We start from the raw sequence: 19865 nt of genomic DNA, 5'->3' as shown, positions 1-19865 counted from the left end.
ATATTTTTTATACCAAAATATTACAGTATTTAAAAAAAAAAAAAAAATAAGAACACATATTTATGATATACAGTTGTAGTAATCAATATATATATATATATAAATATATACATATATTGTAATTTTTTTTTTGGACGGTTTATTTATGATATATATCTTTATATTTTATTAAAAGAGCAAATTATTTGTTCTTTTTTATTTTAATAATATATATATATATATATATATTTATAAATCAATACGTCTTTAAAATAATATATTCTTTGAACATTCATTATATTTATTCAATTTATATGTAAAAAATAAAAAAAAAATAAATAAAATAACCATAAGTATACTTATGTGTTTTATTTATTTTTTTTTTTTTTTAATGTTATAATATATATTTTAAGTATAATATATAATAAATAAATAAATAATATATTACTTTTTTTTTTTTTTTTTTTTTTCTGACAATATTTTTGTTATTTTCTTTTTATTTTAATATTTTATATACATAAGAAGAAAATACATATGTTATTATATTTACATATAATTACATAATATAATATAAATAATAATATATTAATATTGCCGAAATTATACTTAAAAAAATATTTATATATATTTTTTGGTATATTTCTTATATTTACATATATATAATATATATATATATATATATATATATATATATATATATTATATAATATTTTATATAAAAAAGCAGTATACATAGAATATTATATAATATTTAATTTGAACGTATTTATTTTATTTATTTAAAATAGATATATTATAATATATTAATAAAGTATAATTTATATATTAATAAAATATGAAGTCCAAAAAAAGGTCGCAAATTAGAAAAGGAAAAAATTCAACATGCAAATATAATGATCATGAAAAGAACAAAAAGCATATTACAGAGAGAACAGATGATTTGAATTTGAGTCTTACAGAAGGTAATATTATAAAAAAATATATAATAAATATATAATATATTATATACATATATATATATTATATATATATATATATATATATATATATATATATATATATTATGTTGATTTTTTTTGTATGTATCATAAATATGTATTATTATTATATATATTATATATTTTGACATTTTAGAAGTATAATATTTTTATATATAATAGAATAATTAATGAATTTTTTAATAAATTCATTTTAATTTATATATTATATTATATTTATATTTATCTATTATATAATATTTTTATTTTATTTTTTATTTCTTTTTTTAAATAAAATTATTTTTTTTTTTATCTATTATATAATATTTTTATTTTATTTTTTATTTCTTTTTTTAAATAAAATTATTTTTTTTTTTATATATTATATAAGTATATATTTTTTTGACTTAGTCTATTTATTAATAATTTTATAAATATATAATTTTTTTTTTTTTTTTTTATATCTTATATAATATTTTATAAATAATATAAAATTTGTAAATGCAACCAATATATTTATTTATTATTTTGTTATTAATTTATATTTATATATATATTAAATAATATTCTATATATTATTTGATTTTATATAATATATGTGGTTATATATATATATATATATATATATATATATATTGAATTTATTTATAAGTAATTTTTTTTTTTTGTTGGTTGCAAGAGGTTATTTATTTTAATACATAAAATATATATATATATATAATATAATGTGAATAAATACATATTATAATGTATATATAGCCCATTATCAAAATGAAGATTATTTATTTATTTATCATTACATAATTTATGTTTTTATAAAAATATAAATATTTTTCCTTTTTTTTTTTTTATGTATATACATTTTAGTAGAACAGAACATAAGTAATGTGAAAGAAGAAGAAAATGTATTAGTTCTTGATAAAAGTAATGAATTGAATACTATTGCATGCAATGAGAAAAATATTGGATTAGAAGAAAAAGAAAATATTATAGTTAATATAAATAAGAATTATGTATCTGAAACTACTGATAATATATCATCAGAGTTTAAAGAGACAGAAAAAATTATACCAGATATAAATTTTGATAAATTAGATAAAGAGCATAATAATACAAAAGATAATATTATAGTTAATAATATGAAAAATGCGTCTGATAAAAAAAGTGGTATTCTCACCACGCTTTCTAGTTTATCAAATGATGAACATATAAAAGATATTGATGAAAAAGAGATAATTTCAGAAAATGATGATAAAAAAAATGAATTAAATGAATTAAATGATAATAATAATAATAATAATAATAATAATAACATAGAAGTTACGTATAATATTGATAATAAAGACAGTGAAACATTAAACAGTGAAAATAATTTTGTTCAAGGTAATTCATTACCCAGTCCCATTACAACTGAAAATCATCAAGATGTAAATAGTAATGTGAATAAAAGAAAAATTAAAAAATTAGTTGAAAAGAACCCTGATGAAACTAACACAAGGAAATTAAGAAAAAAATCTGTGAAAAAGAATAAAAATGATATAATTTATCCTTTGAATGGAGAAATTGTAGAACAAATTGATTGTGTTAAAAAGGAAATCACAAATGAAAATCTTGAGCTAAAAAATGAGGTGTCTTTTGAAAATAATGAAATGATTGTAAGTGGTATACAAGATGAAAATGTAAAAAATTCTGATTTTATCAAAAATGAATATAATAAAGAAACAAAAGTTATCACAGAATCAAATAACGAGTTAGAAAATAAAAAAATATCATACAATGAAACCAACCTTTCAGAAAATGACGCTTTGATTGTGATGTCAGAAAAATCTTTAAATCCATATGTGAATAATGATTTAGAAAATTCTACTGGTAGTCCTATGAATAGCTTTTCACAAAGTAATATAAATACTGAGAATACGTTAATGAGTAATAATGATATTATTAATAAGGTCGTGCAGGAAGGAGACGTTCTTATGGATGAACAAGAATCATCACAATTAAATTGTGCAAATGTTATGAATGTAACATCCAAAGTGATAAGAAGAAGGAGGATAAGAAGTAAGAAAAAATCAGTTGATAAAGACATAAAGGGTAGTAATGAAATTCTGTTGTTAGAAAATATAGAAAATAATAATGCCATCAATATTAGTGGTAATGATAGAAGAAGTACCAATTTATATATTGAAGGTGCTCAAGCTAATATAACTACAACTGAATTAATACAAGAAAATGCTTTAGCAGTAACTTTTACAAGTGAACGTAAAAGAAGGGGGAGGAAAAAGAAAGATCCAAATAATTTTGATTTTCTAATAGAACCACTTTCAAAAGAGAAAAGAAATAGTGTTGTAGTCGAAAAAAGAATTATACCTAGAAATAATGAACCTAGAAGAATTCGAAAACATGATACAAGGGGAAAAGAATTATATGATAATATGGATGAACATGACTTAAATCTTGTACATAAGTTAAGCGAAAGAAAAAGTCGAAGAAGTAATATTGTTAATCATTTATTGCCTTTTAGAAGATCACGAAATTTTTATGATACTGAATCATCTGATAATGATAATGAAGATAGAAGAAGACATAAGAGAAGACATATGAACTCCTTTGAACGATCAGAAAGAGTTAGAAATAATTTTAGACGTAAACATCTAGGAAAAGAAGCATTTTTAGAAAACGTGGATAGAAGACTTTTTCCAAATGAAGATTTTATGGTTAAAGAAGAATTTATGGATAATGTTAATAGTTTAAATACTGTATTTAATTTTAATCATGAGTTTTTAAAATTTTTACGTAAAGTAAGTAGATTTGAAGATATTAATTACGATGCCATGTTGAAATTTTTAGGAGATATACAAATAAAATTGTCACGTAGTATTCGAGACGAATTCCCTCCTGAATTTTTTGAAACTCACCATGCCAACGAATCTTTTTACGCTATGAGTCATATAGTGGATATCTTGAATAATAATAATGAAATTTTGACCAAGTTGAACCAATTGGAATACAAGTTTTATTATGATTATTTAAAAAATAAATCAATTGAGAATATATATAATAGTAATTCTAATTCCAATGATAAATTTGTTAATAATAATAAACACGAAAGTGTAAACTGGAATATATCAGCACGTGATATAACCAATGAGTCTAGTTATCGAAGTGGGCAATATCATAATGCTGAAGAAGAAGGCGGAGAAATTTTTGAAATATCTAGGAATGAATGTAATATTCCTTCAAATAATTCTAATAATGAATTTAAAGATTTGGAGGATATAAATATCAATGAAAGTCGAAGAACAGGAGGAAAGGACACCTTAGCAAATGATATGAAACAGGAATGTGATATATATGTGAATAATGATACAAGTCATAATAATAATAATAACAACAACAATTATGTTGGAGATAGTAGTAGTAGTAGAACCATCCGTCATCGAATTAATCATACGGAAAATACTGGTGCAACAAATATTAATAAAACGAATGATCAATGTGTAGATGGAAATGATAAGGATAATGAAAATGATGATATATCTAGGAGAATTATGGAATTGGAGAAGGAAAAGAATCATGGAACTTTAAGAGATGATGTACAAAATGTTGACGCGACACATAAATTAAGTATGCAGAATAGAATTAATTTTGTATGTGATGAACTTAATCATTTAATTAAAAAAACTTTAAAAAGTGAAGTGGAAACAGATGGTAGTAATGCCTTTGGTAGACGATATGAAAATATATCGGAAAGAACATTATATAAAGATTATGTATCTACCAATTTATATAGAACTAAAATAGTAAAGGATGATGAATATACAAATGAAGGAATACAAGGAAAAAAAGTTGAAGAAGATAATGGGAAAAGAAGAAGAAGGAGAAGAAGACGAAGAAAAGGTGAAGGAAATAATGAAAATATTGTGTTTTCATTAAATAATAATGATACAAAAAATATGGAAGGAATTATGTTGGACAAATATTCAGATTATTTCAGAAAGTTAAATGAAATAAGTCCAAATAGAATAGAAAATGAAAGAAATCATGATAATAATAATCGTGAAGAAAGTAGTTGTTCATCATCAGATGAATCGTCCAATTACAATTTTGTATGTACAAAAAGAAAAAATGAAAATAACAACAACTTGAACAAAAAAGATATTAGCGAGAACAAGGAATATGAGAACAATAAGGATAAACTTAATTTGACTTTTGAATGTATTAATGAAGTTCATAATGAAAAAGAGGAAAATGCAGATAAAAATGAACCTAATAATTTAAGTAAATTAAAATTTAATAATAAAGAAGATGAAGAATTTAAAATCAATAAAGAAAATGCTAATATGAATTTAGACAATGTGTTAAAAAATGATAATATGAAAGAAAAAAATGAAAATCACAACAATGATGAAAATAAGGATAATATATCAAGTGATATGATGGAATGCTGTAAGGTGAAGGAAGAAAAAATTGATACAAAAAATGGGAATAATACATATTTTACAAATAATGAGACAAGAAAAGATATATTAGAAGTACATGAGTTAAATCATAAGGAAAAAGATTTTGTTAATCAACCTAATTGTACATTACAAGATATAATATTGGATAATACTAAAAACAATAACGAAAATTATAATTTAGAAAAAGGAGATGGAGTAATAGACGATGAACATGCAGGTACAACTGACAAAGAAGAGGAAGATAATGAAAACATAACGCATGGAGATAGTGTTTTAAATGACAATGATGTTGTCAATATGAATAATAATACTACGGAATCAGAAAGAAATAGAAGATCAACACATATTAATAATAATGATTCCTTGGTAAGAATAGAATGTGCTCATTCCTTAAGATATCCAACAGAACACCAAGAATTTCATAGTACCCAAGAAGATTTTTGGAAAACAAAAGAATTTAAAAAAAATTATACAGATTGCTACAATTTAAATATAGATTGTAATGCTGCTATTGAGAATATGACCAGATATGAACGTGAACAAACTATTAGCAATTTACTAAAAGATACATTTAATCTTAAGGATGAAGATTATTCTAATTTAAATATGGATAAAACACAAAAAGAAATTTTAAACTGCTTAAGAATGATATCTAGAATTAAAAAAATATTTTTTGATGAATGCTCTAAAATGATAAATAATCAAATATCAGTTCTAGAAAGAAATTATAGAATTCCGGACTGTTCATTGACCTTATTAAAAAACACATTTGGATATAATGAAAATGAAAATTGATTTAAGAAAATGAATAAATAAATAAATATATATATATATATATATTTAATATTTAAATTTTTTCTTATACAGTTTTTTCCATATATATATATATATATAATATTTGCGTGTTATATACAATAACATTAAGAATATATTTTTAATTTTATTTATTGTTTATGAATTTTTTTATATTAATTTTTTTTTTTTTTTTTTTTTCCTTTTTTTTCATTTATATATAAAACCGAAATAAAAATTAAAACAATAGGATAATAAATAAATAATATATTTTGGTTAAAACGGGAATAAATAAATAAATAAATATATATATATATATATTATTGATAAATTTTATTTTTAGATATTTCTTTTTTTTGTTAAATGTTTATAGTTTCAGAATAAGCTGAAATCATAAGAGATTATTACATTTTTATTATTTGTTAATTTTTATATTATAATAATTGTAATAGTAATTATGCAAAAAAAATTTTAAATTAAAAATTTCTACTATTCAGTTAAAAATATGAGCTATAATATATATATGATTATTGTTAGTTCATTAACATATATATATATATATATATATATATATGGAGTGAAAAAATAAAAGATTATACATTAAATGATAAAAAATTGTCAAAAATCTAATTACAATAAAGGAATAATAAAATAATATTAAAAGTATATACATGTTTTGTATATAAAAATAATATAAATACTTTTTAAATATGCTTTAAATATATATATATAATATTACCGTGTATTTGTATGTACATATATATATTTATTTATTTTTTCTTTTCTTTTTTCTTTTTTATTTCTTCTTTAATATGTGGTGCTTTTTTAATATAAAATAAATATATATATTATCTTAATTTACACATAAGTAATTTTAAATATATATTATGAAACTCATTTACATATTTGTTGTAGTAGTGGAAAAAAAATGCAGAATATTTTTTAAAGTTTATCTAAATATTGATCTAATTGTGGCATTTCAACTTTAATACCTTTTCTTTCTCTGATGTTCATAATAATTTTGTATGAGTTTTTGTTTGAATCAAATGGATCGTCATATAATACAGACCAGTGATCAAAGACACATTGTGGGAAAGCTTGACCAGATGTAGCAGCACGTAAAGCTGAGGTGAAACCAAATGATTCAGAGACAGGTAAGTGAGATTGTATTTTTAATAATGGAGTACCTAATTTCTGTTCTTCTGATATAACAATACCTCTTCTTTTGTTCAAAACACCATACACACCACTAACAACATCTTGTGGACAACTGATATCGACAAGATAGATTGGTTCAACTAATCTTGGGAAAGCTGTTAATTCACATGCATAAATACATTTTTTACATGCAGGCATAATTTGTCCAGCACCTCTGTGGATAGCATCAGCGTGCATATGAACATCTAACATTCTGAATTCTATACCTCTCATGTTTTCTTCACATAAAACACCTTCTTTGGATGCCCATTGGAAAGCAGCAACACAATGTACTTTAATTTCGTTCATGTATTGAATACCACTTGTGTTATCTGTTAACAAGTTAGGACCAATAGTTTCTGGACCGAAAGCCCAAATTTTAAGAGCTAAGTTCTTATCCCATTGAAAGTTGCTGTGTAAGTAGTTTGCTCTTGTTTTTGGATCATCTTTATCTGATACTTTATTTTTATCTATAGCTTCTGGTAAACCTTCAGCTAATGGATAAGCTTTCATGAATAAACGGTTGTGTTTGTTTGGTGATTTTCCTAAACAAGTTATGGTAGATTCTTCTGTTACTGTTTCTCTGTATGAGACGACTGGATCAGATACAATGAAATCAATTTGTGCATATTCGTCTTTTAAATCTTTCAAACATATTTCAATATGTAATTCACCACAACCAGATATAATGTGTTCTCCACTTTCATCGGTAGTACATAAGACTAAAGGATCTGATTTTGCTAATTTCTTAAGACCGTCAACTAATTTTGGTAATTGTTTGCTATCTTTTGGTTTGACAGCAACACGCACAACAGGTGACACACTGTATTTCATATCAGCAATATTGTGAGCTTCTTTAAATGTAGTAATAGTACCTGATTTTACTATATATTGATCTACACCAACTAAACAACATGTGTTACCACATGGAACATCTTGTACTTGTTCAGTATATCTACCCATCATTAAAACAGTTCTTTGAATATTCTTTTCATACAAATCTGTTTTTTCACCTGGAACATAGTGTGGTCCTTGAATTCTAACTTTTTGTCCTGTAGCAACAGTACCAGAAAAGACACGACCAAAAGCATAAAATCTACCCTTATCAGATGTAGGAACCATTTTTGATATATACATCATTAATGGACCATTAGGATCACAATTACGAATGGCATTAGCTGCTTCATCATCCATTGGACCTTCATATAAGTTTTCAACACGGTATTTTTGTGCATCAGCTGGAGAAGGTAAGTGTGTAACAATCATTTCTAATAATGTATCACCTGCTGGTAACCACAATTGCATAGCTTTTTTTAAAAGTTGTTTTCCTGTCAATAATTTGTCATCTCCTTTTAATTCTACACCAATATTTGTTAACATTTTGGTATATTTTTCTTTATCATCATTCATGATAGATTGACACAAGTTTAAAATTGGTTCCATAATAAATTGACAGAAACCTCTTTTATAACCTTCTTGTTGATTCTTAGACCATTTTTTGGTTTTGGCGTCATAAAAACTGTTACCCCATAAACGTTGCATCATTTTCTTTTTTTCGATACCAAATTTTTTGGAATAGATTCTTGAAAAGGTTTCTAAGGTAAATGCCCATCCTTGTAAACCAGAACCAAAAGATACAGTACCTTTTTCTGGATATACTTGAATATCACCCATTAATTTGTCAGTATATGTAGAGATAATGACATTAACACTTTCAATAGTTCTTGCAAAGGTTTGATAAATATCTTCAACTTCCATTTGTAATTCCAATAAAGCTCTGTCAACTTTATTAACGTGTAACACAGGCTTAATCCTTTCTCCTAAGGCTTGATATAAGACAGTTTCTGTTTGTACACATACACCTTCAATAGTATCAACAACAACTAAAGCACCATCTGTAACTCTTAATGCTGCAGTAACTTCTGATGAGAAATCTACATGCCCTGGGGAATCAATAAGGTTAATTAAAAAGGGCTTCTTTCCTTCTCCATCTTCTAAATCATGTTCAAAATACATAGATATACCAGTGGATTTAATAGTAATACATCTTTCTTGTTCATCCTGCCTAGTATCAGTAAAACGAGCATCTCCAGCATTCTTACTAGATATAATACCAGCCTTAGAAACTAGAGAGTCTGTTAATGTTGATTTCCCATGATCGACATGTGCTATAACAGACATGTTCCTAATTTGTTTGGTTTTGTTCATGATCTCACGAACTTGATCTACCGTAAAGTTCACCATTTTGCTATCAGTTTTTTTTTTTTTTTCTTATAAAATAAATTAAATATGTGTTATGAATTTTTCTTTATTAAATAAATAAATAAATATATATAAATATAAATATATATATATATATATTTTTTTTTTTTTTAAATAATATTTATATAAGTATAAAATAATTTTTTTAAAAATAAATATATATTAATATAATATATATATTATATATATATATGTATTCTTTTTTTTTTTATATATATTAAATATATATATTAATATAAAAAGTATTTACAAATCCTTTTTATTATTTTCTTATTAATTTTATAAACATATAAATATATAATATATTATAATTTATATTTATTTTTTCTATTATTCATATATAAATTTAAAAATTTGTTTTTAAAAAAAAAAATTATACAGAATATTTAATTTTCACAAAATATAATTTTAATGATGTTTAATATTTTTATTATATAACTTATTCAACAGTTTTTTTTTTCTTATAATTATCATTTTTATTATAAAAATTAGTATATATTATTTATAAAATATATCCTTCTTGGTTTTTTATAATTTTAAATTGTATAAAAGATAAAAAAAAAAAAAAATAATTAAATAAAACATAAATAAAAATAAATATTTACATATAAATAAAACATATATAATTTACTTAAATGTATTTTTTTTTTTTTTTTTAATGTAATAAAAAATATAACAAAAATTATATGTTACAAAAAACTGTGCTTATTAATAAAAAATATAACATACTTATTTTATATATATATATAATATTTACATAATATAAAATGATATACATCATATATTATTATATACATTAATATATATTTTATAAACTCTTAATGATATTATTACATATAATAAAAAAAAATTATGTTAAAAATATATATTTTATTATATATATATATATATATAGTAAGATCCATAAAAATGTATATTTTATATATAGGTAAAAAGATTTATATATTATATATATAAGAATAAATATATTACAATTTTTTTTAAATATATATATATATATATGAAAATTATTTTTTTTTTTATTCTATTACTTTTTTATTATACACATAAAAAACAATAAGAGTATCCATAGAATATGTAAGTATATATTATTTATTACATATATAAAATATATATTTATTATTTATATATTATAACTTATATGTATTAAAAAATATATATATAATATTATATATATGTTTATATACACAATAAATTATATTTTTATAAAAAAAAAAAAAAAAAAAGAAAAGAGGGGAAGTTCATATATGTATATAAAATTCTTAGTATACAATAATGTATTGTAACGAACATATTTTGCTTAATTAATTTTTCAGTGCAAATAAAAAATATTTAAATTATAAATTTTGTTTCTCATAAACATTATTGTAGAGAATTTGAATATAAGAGCACTATAATAAAAGGAGGGGATATAAAATAATATATATTATTCACGATTTATATGTAAAGTATATATATATATATTCTATCTACGCTCAAAGGGGTATATATATGTATAATATATGGATTATTTAATAAAAAAAAATATATATATATATATATATATATATATATAAAATAAATTAATATATATATATATATATATAATATATATTATATAATATTTATTATTATATATATTAACATTATTATTTAACAATATGATGTTATTATAATATTATAATAATTAAATATTTTTTAATAATAATTATTAAATATTTTTGCATATATACTTTAAAGAATGTATAGAAATATATATATATTATATATATATATATATATATATATATATATATAATACAATTTTTTTATATAAAAAGTTAAAATTTATATATATTAAAAAATAAAAAAAATCCATAATAAAATAGTTTTATATCCTTAAATATTTACCTTTTTATATTAAAATATTAACATAAATATATCTTATATGAATTATCTTTGTAGAGGATAATTTTTTTTTTTTCCAATATAATCAATGTATAATTTTATAGGTTATAACAAAAATATGAAATACATTTTTAAATAATTTAAATATTGTTAAAAAAATATGAAAGTATAATGGATTACACATAATGATGTATACATATAGATATGTATAATAAGCTCTAAAAAATTGGTTTATGAATTTTTCGTTATTTCGTTATTTTGATTTTTTTTTATTATTATTTTTTTTTTTTTTCCCAAAATCATATTATTGATAAATTTTACAAACAGTTATTTTTGGACGATTAAATAATTATGTTTTATTGTGTATTATTTTATGATTATTTTATTTATTAATAAATTGTATTTATTAATATTAATATAAGCATTGTAAAAAAATATGTTATATAGACATCGAAATAATAAAAAAGAAAAAAAAAAAAAATGAATTTGTAAAAGAACGATGTATAAATATCATTTTAACAATGTTCAAATGTTATGATGGAATATAAAATTTATTATATCTTATAAAACTTTTAAATAACTTATATATTTAAAAATTTTGTTCTTTAATAATTTATAATGAAGATCATATACTTTATTCTTTTCTTTTTTTTTTTTTTTTTTTTGTATTCTTTACTTTGTGTTTCTTTCTTTTCCTTCATTTTAAGATAAATGTAACGTATTCTTAAAAATAAATAATTGATAAAACACAAAAGGGAAAATTATACAAGATATATTTCCATGTGCACATTATTTATGTATTAATAGAACAATAAATTAAATATAGAAATATTATTGTAATAATGTTGATTTTATAAATAGATAACATTTTTGTAATTCTTTTCTTTTTTCCTTATTTTTTTGAACATACATAATTTTTTGGATAATTATAATATATATATATAATATATATATTTGTGTATGTGGAATAATATATAATACTTCATATTATGCTTTATATATATATATATATATATATATATATATATATATATATATTTAAATATTCAAAATATTCCTAATATTATTATATATTATAATGTATTAAAATAAAAATATTAAATATATATATATATATATATATATATTTTTTATATATATAATTTTTTTTTTTTTTTTTTTTTTTTCCTTTTTTCCTTTATTCTTATATACAGTTTCTTATTTCTCCTAAAAAAATGTTGAGATATTTATTATTTTTTTATAATTTTATATTATATACTACGAAATGAATAAATTATATAGATATTTATATGTAATTATTCAGTGTAAAATTTTTTTTTTTTTTTTTTTTTTTTTTTTTTTTTTTTTTTGTGGTGACATTTATTATATGAATAGGTTATACACATAGAAAAAATATATAATTAAAGATACTTAGATATATAAATATATTTATATATATGTATATATTTATATTTATATTTAGTACGTTTTATTGTTTATTTAAATTGATGAAAGGAAGATGTTTTCTTTAATTAGGTCTGTTTTTTCTAACATACAGAATGAGGATGATTTAAAAATATTAATTATAGGTGAAGGAGGTTCAGGAAAAAGTTCGTTATTTAATTTAATTAGTAGCTATAATAATAAAAGTAAATATGAAATATTAAATACATCGTTATCAAAAAATGAAAGTACTTCAAATTGTGCCTTAGGTTTTAATACAACAAAAATAAAATTTCATAAAAATTGTCTCAAAATATATGATTTAGAAGGTACAGAAGATAATACTATAGAAATTTATGATTGTTATTATCACGATAGTGATGTAATATTTTATGTAATTGATTCAAAATATGAGAGTCATATTTTTAAAACGATTATTTATTTATCATGTTTATTTATGAATAATGAAGAAAAGAAAAGAATGGATAATGAACAATTTTTTAAACCTATTATTATACTAGCTAATAAATCTGATGATGGAACTTCTTTTTTTTCAGCTCCTTGTATATCAAATTATATAAAATCTATAGATATTTATAAAAATGATACCTTTTGGCAATATGCTATATCAAATGATAATATCTTTTTAAATTTTTATCTAAATGCTCTATATCAAAAATTGTGTAATTATTTTTTGATAAATAACATTTCCTTTGAACAATTTTTAAAAGAACAATCTATACATAAATATAATGATAATAATAAATTTAGTGATGATCATTTAAATTTCCAAGACAAAAAAAAAATGAATGATCTTATTAATGATATAAAGCAAAAGAACAAAAAGTCTTTAACAATAAATGATGTAGAAAATAATAATATACTTATTAATCTATTAAAACAAATAATAAATGAGAATATTAATAATTATAAGAATATGCCAATAGAAGTCTACAATATTAGTGTACATAATAATAAAGGAATTTACGAAATACTTCTATCCCTTTTTGAAAAAAAATATCAAAGTAAATATGATAGAAAAAATACAAATCAAATAATAAAACAAGAACTTTCTAATGCTCAAACAATAGTAACAAAACCAAATGAAGAAAAAACAAATGTTGAAAATTTTATGAATCATCAACAACAACAAACAACTACATATTTGAATTCATCCAAAAATAATATTTATAATGTATCAAATAATAATTTAAACAATGAATGTTTTTCTTATACACATGAAAATAATACAAAGGTTATAGAAGGAGAAAATAATGACATGAATGTACCATCACAACATAATAATTTTCTTATGTATGAATATGATAATAAAGGAATTAATTTATTTATCGACCATATCCAATATGTATACTTTCATAAGGAAAATGATGTGGACACATTTCCAGAAGATTTATATTTATGGAATAAACAAAATTTGAAATATAAAAAAGAATTTAGCACTTCAAAAAAAAAAAAAAAAAAAAATTTAATAAAAGGAGTACAAGAAAAAATAAATCTAAAAGAGATACCAGAACATGAACAGTCTGAAGAAATTAAACCCTCAAAGGAGGACACAAACATAATACAAGGAAAATATTTAATAGAAAAAGAAAGTGATAATATATCTAGTAGTAAATCATTTAAGAAAAATATAAATTTAGACAATGAAACACTACAAAAAAAAAGAGAAGATGATGAAAATATTTTATGTATGCATAATGAAAATCCAAGAGAAAATAAAAATATAAGCTTACCAAAATATGATATAAATTACCCAATAGATGTCAAACAAAATACCATGATAGTAGAATCATTTTCTCATGATAAAGAAAATGGTGTGATACAAAAGGACACATGTGTTAAACAAACAACTGGTGTTCATTATGATGTACAGAAAAAAATGAACCATATGAAAACCATAGATGAGAATTTAAAGGATAAAGAAAGAAAAATTACAAATTCATTTCATGTGGAAGGAAGTACGTATGAAGTAGGAGAAGAAGATGAAACTAAAGAAGAAGACGAAGAAATATACAAACGTGTACACAAAGCAATTTATTTTGAAAACATAGAAAAGGACAAAAATGATTTAAAAGATAATATAAAGAAAGTACAAATAGAAGAACAAATTGATGATAAATGTTACAGTAGTTATTTAGAAAATGAAAAAAATAATCATGCTTCAGATAATAATAATCAAATGAAAAAAAAAAAAAAAAAAAGTTCTATTGACAAAAGGTTTGATAAAACAAATTGTTTAGATAATTATATGAATAAAAAAGATAATGATGATGATAAAACAAATTATATTTATAAAAATAAAATAAATAAAAAAAGATATACTATTATAGAAAAAATTAAAAAAAAAAAAAAAAAATTCTTGTTTAAAAAAAAACAACTTATGAACGACACAGATGAAAATTCTAGTAATTCTGTGGAAGATGTTAATACAATGAATATAATGCGCATAGATTCGTTGAATGAAATATGAGAATGAAAAATGAAGATACTTAGATATTCTTCAAAATTTTTACATATACCATTTGTTAAAATAATTGCCCCTTCAATGCTTCATTGTAAATAAATATATATATATATATATATATATATATATATGTGTACATTTTTTTTGTGTTTTGATATTATGATTTATATAATTATTTTATTATATCCTTATTTTTTCACCCATTTTTTTTTATTTTTTATATTTTTTTTATTTGAATTTTTTTTTTCCTTTTTTTTTGTCATTTTAATATTCTTACAATATAACCTTCATTTTTTTCCATGGTTCCATATAAATTTAATAACATTTTATTATTACACAATAAACATAAATAAATAAACAAATATATAAATAAAAAATATATATGTATATATATATATATATATATATATATATATATGCTTGTACGTTAATTGTTTTATTTTTATCAATATGCATTTTCCACAATAATAGATGTTGATGAACCTAGGTAATTATTTATAGAAGCACACCCTAACTTCATATCATAATTTTTTAAAACTGTTATTAATGACATGACAATTCTTGAACCAGATACAGCAGTAGGATGACCTAAAGATAATGCTCCTCCATTTATGTTTATATTGGATAGATCTATATTTAATTTTTTCATAGCAAAAATAACACTAAGAGCTGATAATTCATTAATTTCATAATAATCAATAAAGGATTTATTTATTTTCTTTAAACATTTCTCTATACTATAAGGAATACTAAAAGGAAATTCATCTGGATATACTGAAGCATTATCATATGTAATAATTTCTGCTATTGGGTTTATATCTAATTCTTTTAATTTCTGTTCACTCATTAATACAAGAGCACATGCTCCATCAGCAAACGGTGCTATATTATAATTCGTTATTATTGATTCACTATTTAAATTACAAATTTTATCTATATTATAATTTTTATATATTTCATCAGAATCAATTACCGATTTGTCTACTTGCATTTTATTTTTATTTTTTTGTATTACTAAAGGAAATAACTCTTGCTGAATTAAATTTTCACTATATGCATTAGCAGTTCTTTTAAACGAATTTATAACATATTCATCTAAATCAACTCTTGGTATGTTATATTTTTTACAAAACAATTCCATGCTATTATTTGTCTTCAACTCTTTATTGTTCACCATGAAATCATAACCATCATGTATAATACTATCTCTTAATATATTATTACCTAAACTATATTTCTCTGTTCTCAAGTTTTTTAAAAAATATGGACTTTGAGACATGCATTCCATAGAACCTACAACACATGTATCTTTACCCCCCCTAATTAGATCATATCCAATCGTTATAGAATCTAAACCACTACAGCATAGATTATTCACAAGATAAGTTTTGGTATTTATATGCATACCTACATAATGACGTAATATATACAAAAAAAAAAAAAAAAAAAAAAAAAAAAAAAAAAAAAATATATATATATATATATATATACATATATATATTATATAGTTACATTTTCTATGTACCGGTTGATATGGCAATTTTCTGCAATGGTACCGGACCACAACCACTAGAAAATGATTGACCAAAAATTAAGCAATCAATGTGTTCTTTCTCTATTTGACTTCTCTCAAGAGCTTTTAAAATGGTAGCACAAGCTAAGATAAAAAAAAAAAAAAATCATATATATATATATATATATATATTAACTATAAACACATATATATATTATGCTTTATACAAGACCATTTTTTTATTATTTCATTTTTCAAAAGAACCTAATTTGTGAACTGGTATATGTGAAATACATCCACCTAATGCGCCAATGGGGGTTCTAGCAAAACCAACAATAAAAACCTTTCTCAGGTTATTTATTAACATCCTTATATTATTGCAGAAAATATAAAGAAATAAAATAAATTCCTATAGTATTACATTATCTCATAACATTGTTGTGTGTATGTATGTACTAGATAATTATTATAATATATATAAAAAATTCAATACACACCATATATAAATATATTGATATGAATTAATATAATACAAAGAATTAATATGTAGATACATATTTATTTCATTTAATTATATTTTATTATATATTAAATCTTTCAATATTTAGATGATTTAACAAAAAAAAAAAAAAAAATAAAATAATAAATAAATTTATAAAATATTGATAAAAAATATGATGTAAAAGGAAATAAAGTAAAAATTAATCTACCTTTCTTATGATATTATATAAACATTTGTAGCTATAGAAAGGTTATACGAAAATATGTACATATTGGAATATAAATAAATAAATATATATATATATATATTTATAATGGAAATATTTAAAATATATATTATAAAATATATGCCTCTTAATATGATTTTTACTTTTTTCCGAATATTATTTATGTAATAAATCATATAATGTTTTAAATAAATTTAAAAAATATTTTTTTCTATTTTTTTTATCATTTATGTGTTGAACAGTTTAAAGCAGAACAAAAGATTATAAAAAAAAAGGGAAACATAAGAAGCAAAAAAAAAAAAAAAAAAAAAAAATAGATGCATAAATGAAAATCACAAATGTAATTATTTCAAATTATTATATGTATGTAAAAGATAAAAGAAAAGGTTATATGAAACAAAATGTGAATCATATTAGAACAATAATATGAATATTTTACAAACAAGGAGAATACATATGGTTTTATATAATGGAATATAATTGAGACCTTACACATATATATATATATATATATATATATATATATATATGTATAATATTAAAAGGAAAATATAAAATTACTTTATAATATATTATATATATATATATATATATATATATATATTTTTTTTTTTTTTTTATAATGTGGAAGGGTATTGTGTTAAGGTATAAAAATGTGAGTGGGCATGTTACATCAAAAATGAATGATATAGAGTTTAAAAAGTTACAAATGAAATGGAATGATATAAACATAAATCTTAATATGTGTGATGTCATGCCATGTAATAAGAGTAATAAAGAAAAATTAGAAATAAAAAGTCTTAATTTAATAAAACATATTAATAAAAACAAATACGATTTTGTAGTATTTGGTATTGGATATGTTGATTATGATAAAATTTTAAAATCTTTTAATAGAGCGAATATGATTCAAAGAAGAATGATTGATTCCATTCATCTGAATTTAAAAAAGGTGAATGGTCAATATATATCAATAATACAACAATGTTTATTATTAAATATACCACATTTTTGTTTAGGTAGGGATAGATTAACAGAGTTAACGAGTATAGGTACAGCCTTATTTAGTAGTCCTAAAGAAATACTATCCATTTTGTATTATTTTCTTATTAACAGTGAGGAAGAAATGAATAAAAAGAATTTAAAACAAAATGATACGATAAATAATAAAATATATAATAATAATAATAAATACAATAATGAGAATAAAAATATGGAATATAATTTAGAATATAATTCTCCCAATTTTTATAAAGCATTAATTACAGAAAATGCTCTTTATTTGTTATATAACCTTCATGCTAATTTATTAAAAATATTAAAATCAAAATATTATAATCCATCCTATGTTAATAATGCTGATGGGTCTGATAAATATATGAACTATGGAAAGGAAAAAAAGAATAATAAATATTATAAACAAAAGTTCTTAAAGTTTTTTAATGAAACTACATATGACCAAATTAATATGTTAAGAAATCAAATGAAGAAGACCGAACTTTATAATGATTTTTATATACCTGAAGAAAAAAAAAATGTAAATATATTAATTATATGTGATGGTGTATGTATAGATTCTTTTTATCATTTGGTTCAAACTAATTTACCATATTGGCATAATGTCAATCCTTTTTATAATGAATTATTTTTATTAGAAAAAAAAAATACATATAAATTTACACTTTCCATATTTCTATTTATAATTGCTCCAATAGCTTGGACACTAACATTTTTATTAAAATGTTTTTATAATTTATGGGTAGAATATTTTACAAAAGGTAAAACGATAACTGTAGGAGGGGATGCCTTTTTTCCGAATTCCAATTTGATTGATCTTAATGATACAAATGAAAATATACAAAACGATTATAAACAATTTTTAAATACATTAAATAATGATAAGGTTGAATTCGAAACCATTAGTTTACTTGGAGGATTATTACAGTGGTATAAAAATAAAAGTAGAAACTGAAAAATGAATAAATATCATACTAACGTATGTAATTTTTTTCTTTTTTTTGTTAAAAATAAATATAAATATAAATATTTGACTTGAACCAAATATAAATGTTTATATTTTACCATATAAATAATAAATATATATATATATATATATATATATATACAATTAATTTTAATCAATTTTTATTATTTTTTTTGTTAAGTTTTTTTTTTTTTTTTTTT

At 20.3% G+C, this 19865-nt stretch overlaps 5 protein-coding genes across 5 annotated transcripts; 3 read left to right on the top strand and 2 right to left on the bottom strand.

The window, feature by feature from the left end:
* Nucleotides 1-814: 814 nt before the first annotated feature.
* Nucleotides 815-6211, top strand: PF3D7_1451200 (conserved Plasmodium protein, unknown function; the record flags this gene model as incomplete). Its single annotated transcript, XM_001348625.1, has 2 exons — nt 815-941; nt 1824-6211. The coding sequence occupies 2 exons, from the start codon at nt 815-817 to the stop codon at nt 6209-6211; spliced, it is 4515 nt and encodes a 1504-aa protein (XP_001348661.1).
* A 939-nt stretch (nt 6212-7150) lies between these two features.
* PF3D7_1451100 (elongation factor 2) lies at nt 7151-9649 on the bottom strand (the record flags this gene model as incomplete). Its single annotated transcript, XM_001348624.1, has 1 exon — nt 7151-9649. The coding sequence occupies one exon, from the start codon at nt 9647-9649 to the stop codon at nt 7151-7153; it is 2499 nt and encodes an 832-aa protein (XP_001348660.1).
* A 3382-nt stretch (nt 9650-13031) lies between these two features.
* On the top strand, nt 13032-15446 carry PF3D7_1451000 (conserved Plasmodium protein, unknown function; the record flags this gene model as incomplete). Its single annotated transcript, XM_001348623.1, has 1 exon — nt 13032-15446. The coding sequence occupies one exon, from the start codon at nt 13032-13034 to the stop codon at nt 15444-15446; it is 2415 nt and encodes an 804-aa protein (XP_001348659.1).
* Nucleotides 15447-15885: 439 nt separating this feature from the next.
* Nucleotides 15886-17320, bottom strand: PF3D7_1450900 (acetyl-CoA acetyltransferase, putative; the record flags this gene model as incomplete). Its single annotated transcript, XM_001348622.1, has 3 exons — nt 15886-16847; nt 16966-17097; nt 17218-17320. 3 exons carry the CDS (start codon nt 17318-17320, stop codon nt 15886-15888), a joined length of 1197 nt encoding a protein of 398 aa, XP_001348658.1.
* A 983-nt stretch (nt 17321-18303) lies between these two features.
* Nucleotides 18304-19653, top strand: PF3D7_1450800 (conserved protein, unknown function; the record flags this gene model as incomplete). Its single annotated transcript, XM_001348621.1, has 1 exon — nt 18304-19653. One exon carries the CDS (start codon nt 18304-18306, stop codon nt 19651-19653), a length of 1350 nt encoding a protein of 449 aa, XP_001348657.1.
* Nucleotides 19654-19865: the final 212 nt, after the last annotated feature.

The sequence above is a fragment of the Plasmodium falciparum genome (assembly GCF_000002765.6).
Source record: "Plasmodium falciparum 3D7 genome assembly, chromosome: 14".
Classification (NCBI taxonomy): Eukaryota; Apicomplexa; class Aconoidasida; order Haemosporida; family Plasmodiidae; genus Plasmodium; species Plasmodium falciparum.
The sequence above is the reverse complement of the archived record's forward strand: the minus strand, read 5'-3'. Positions and strand labels throughout refer to the sequence as shown.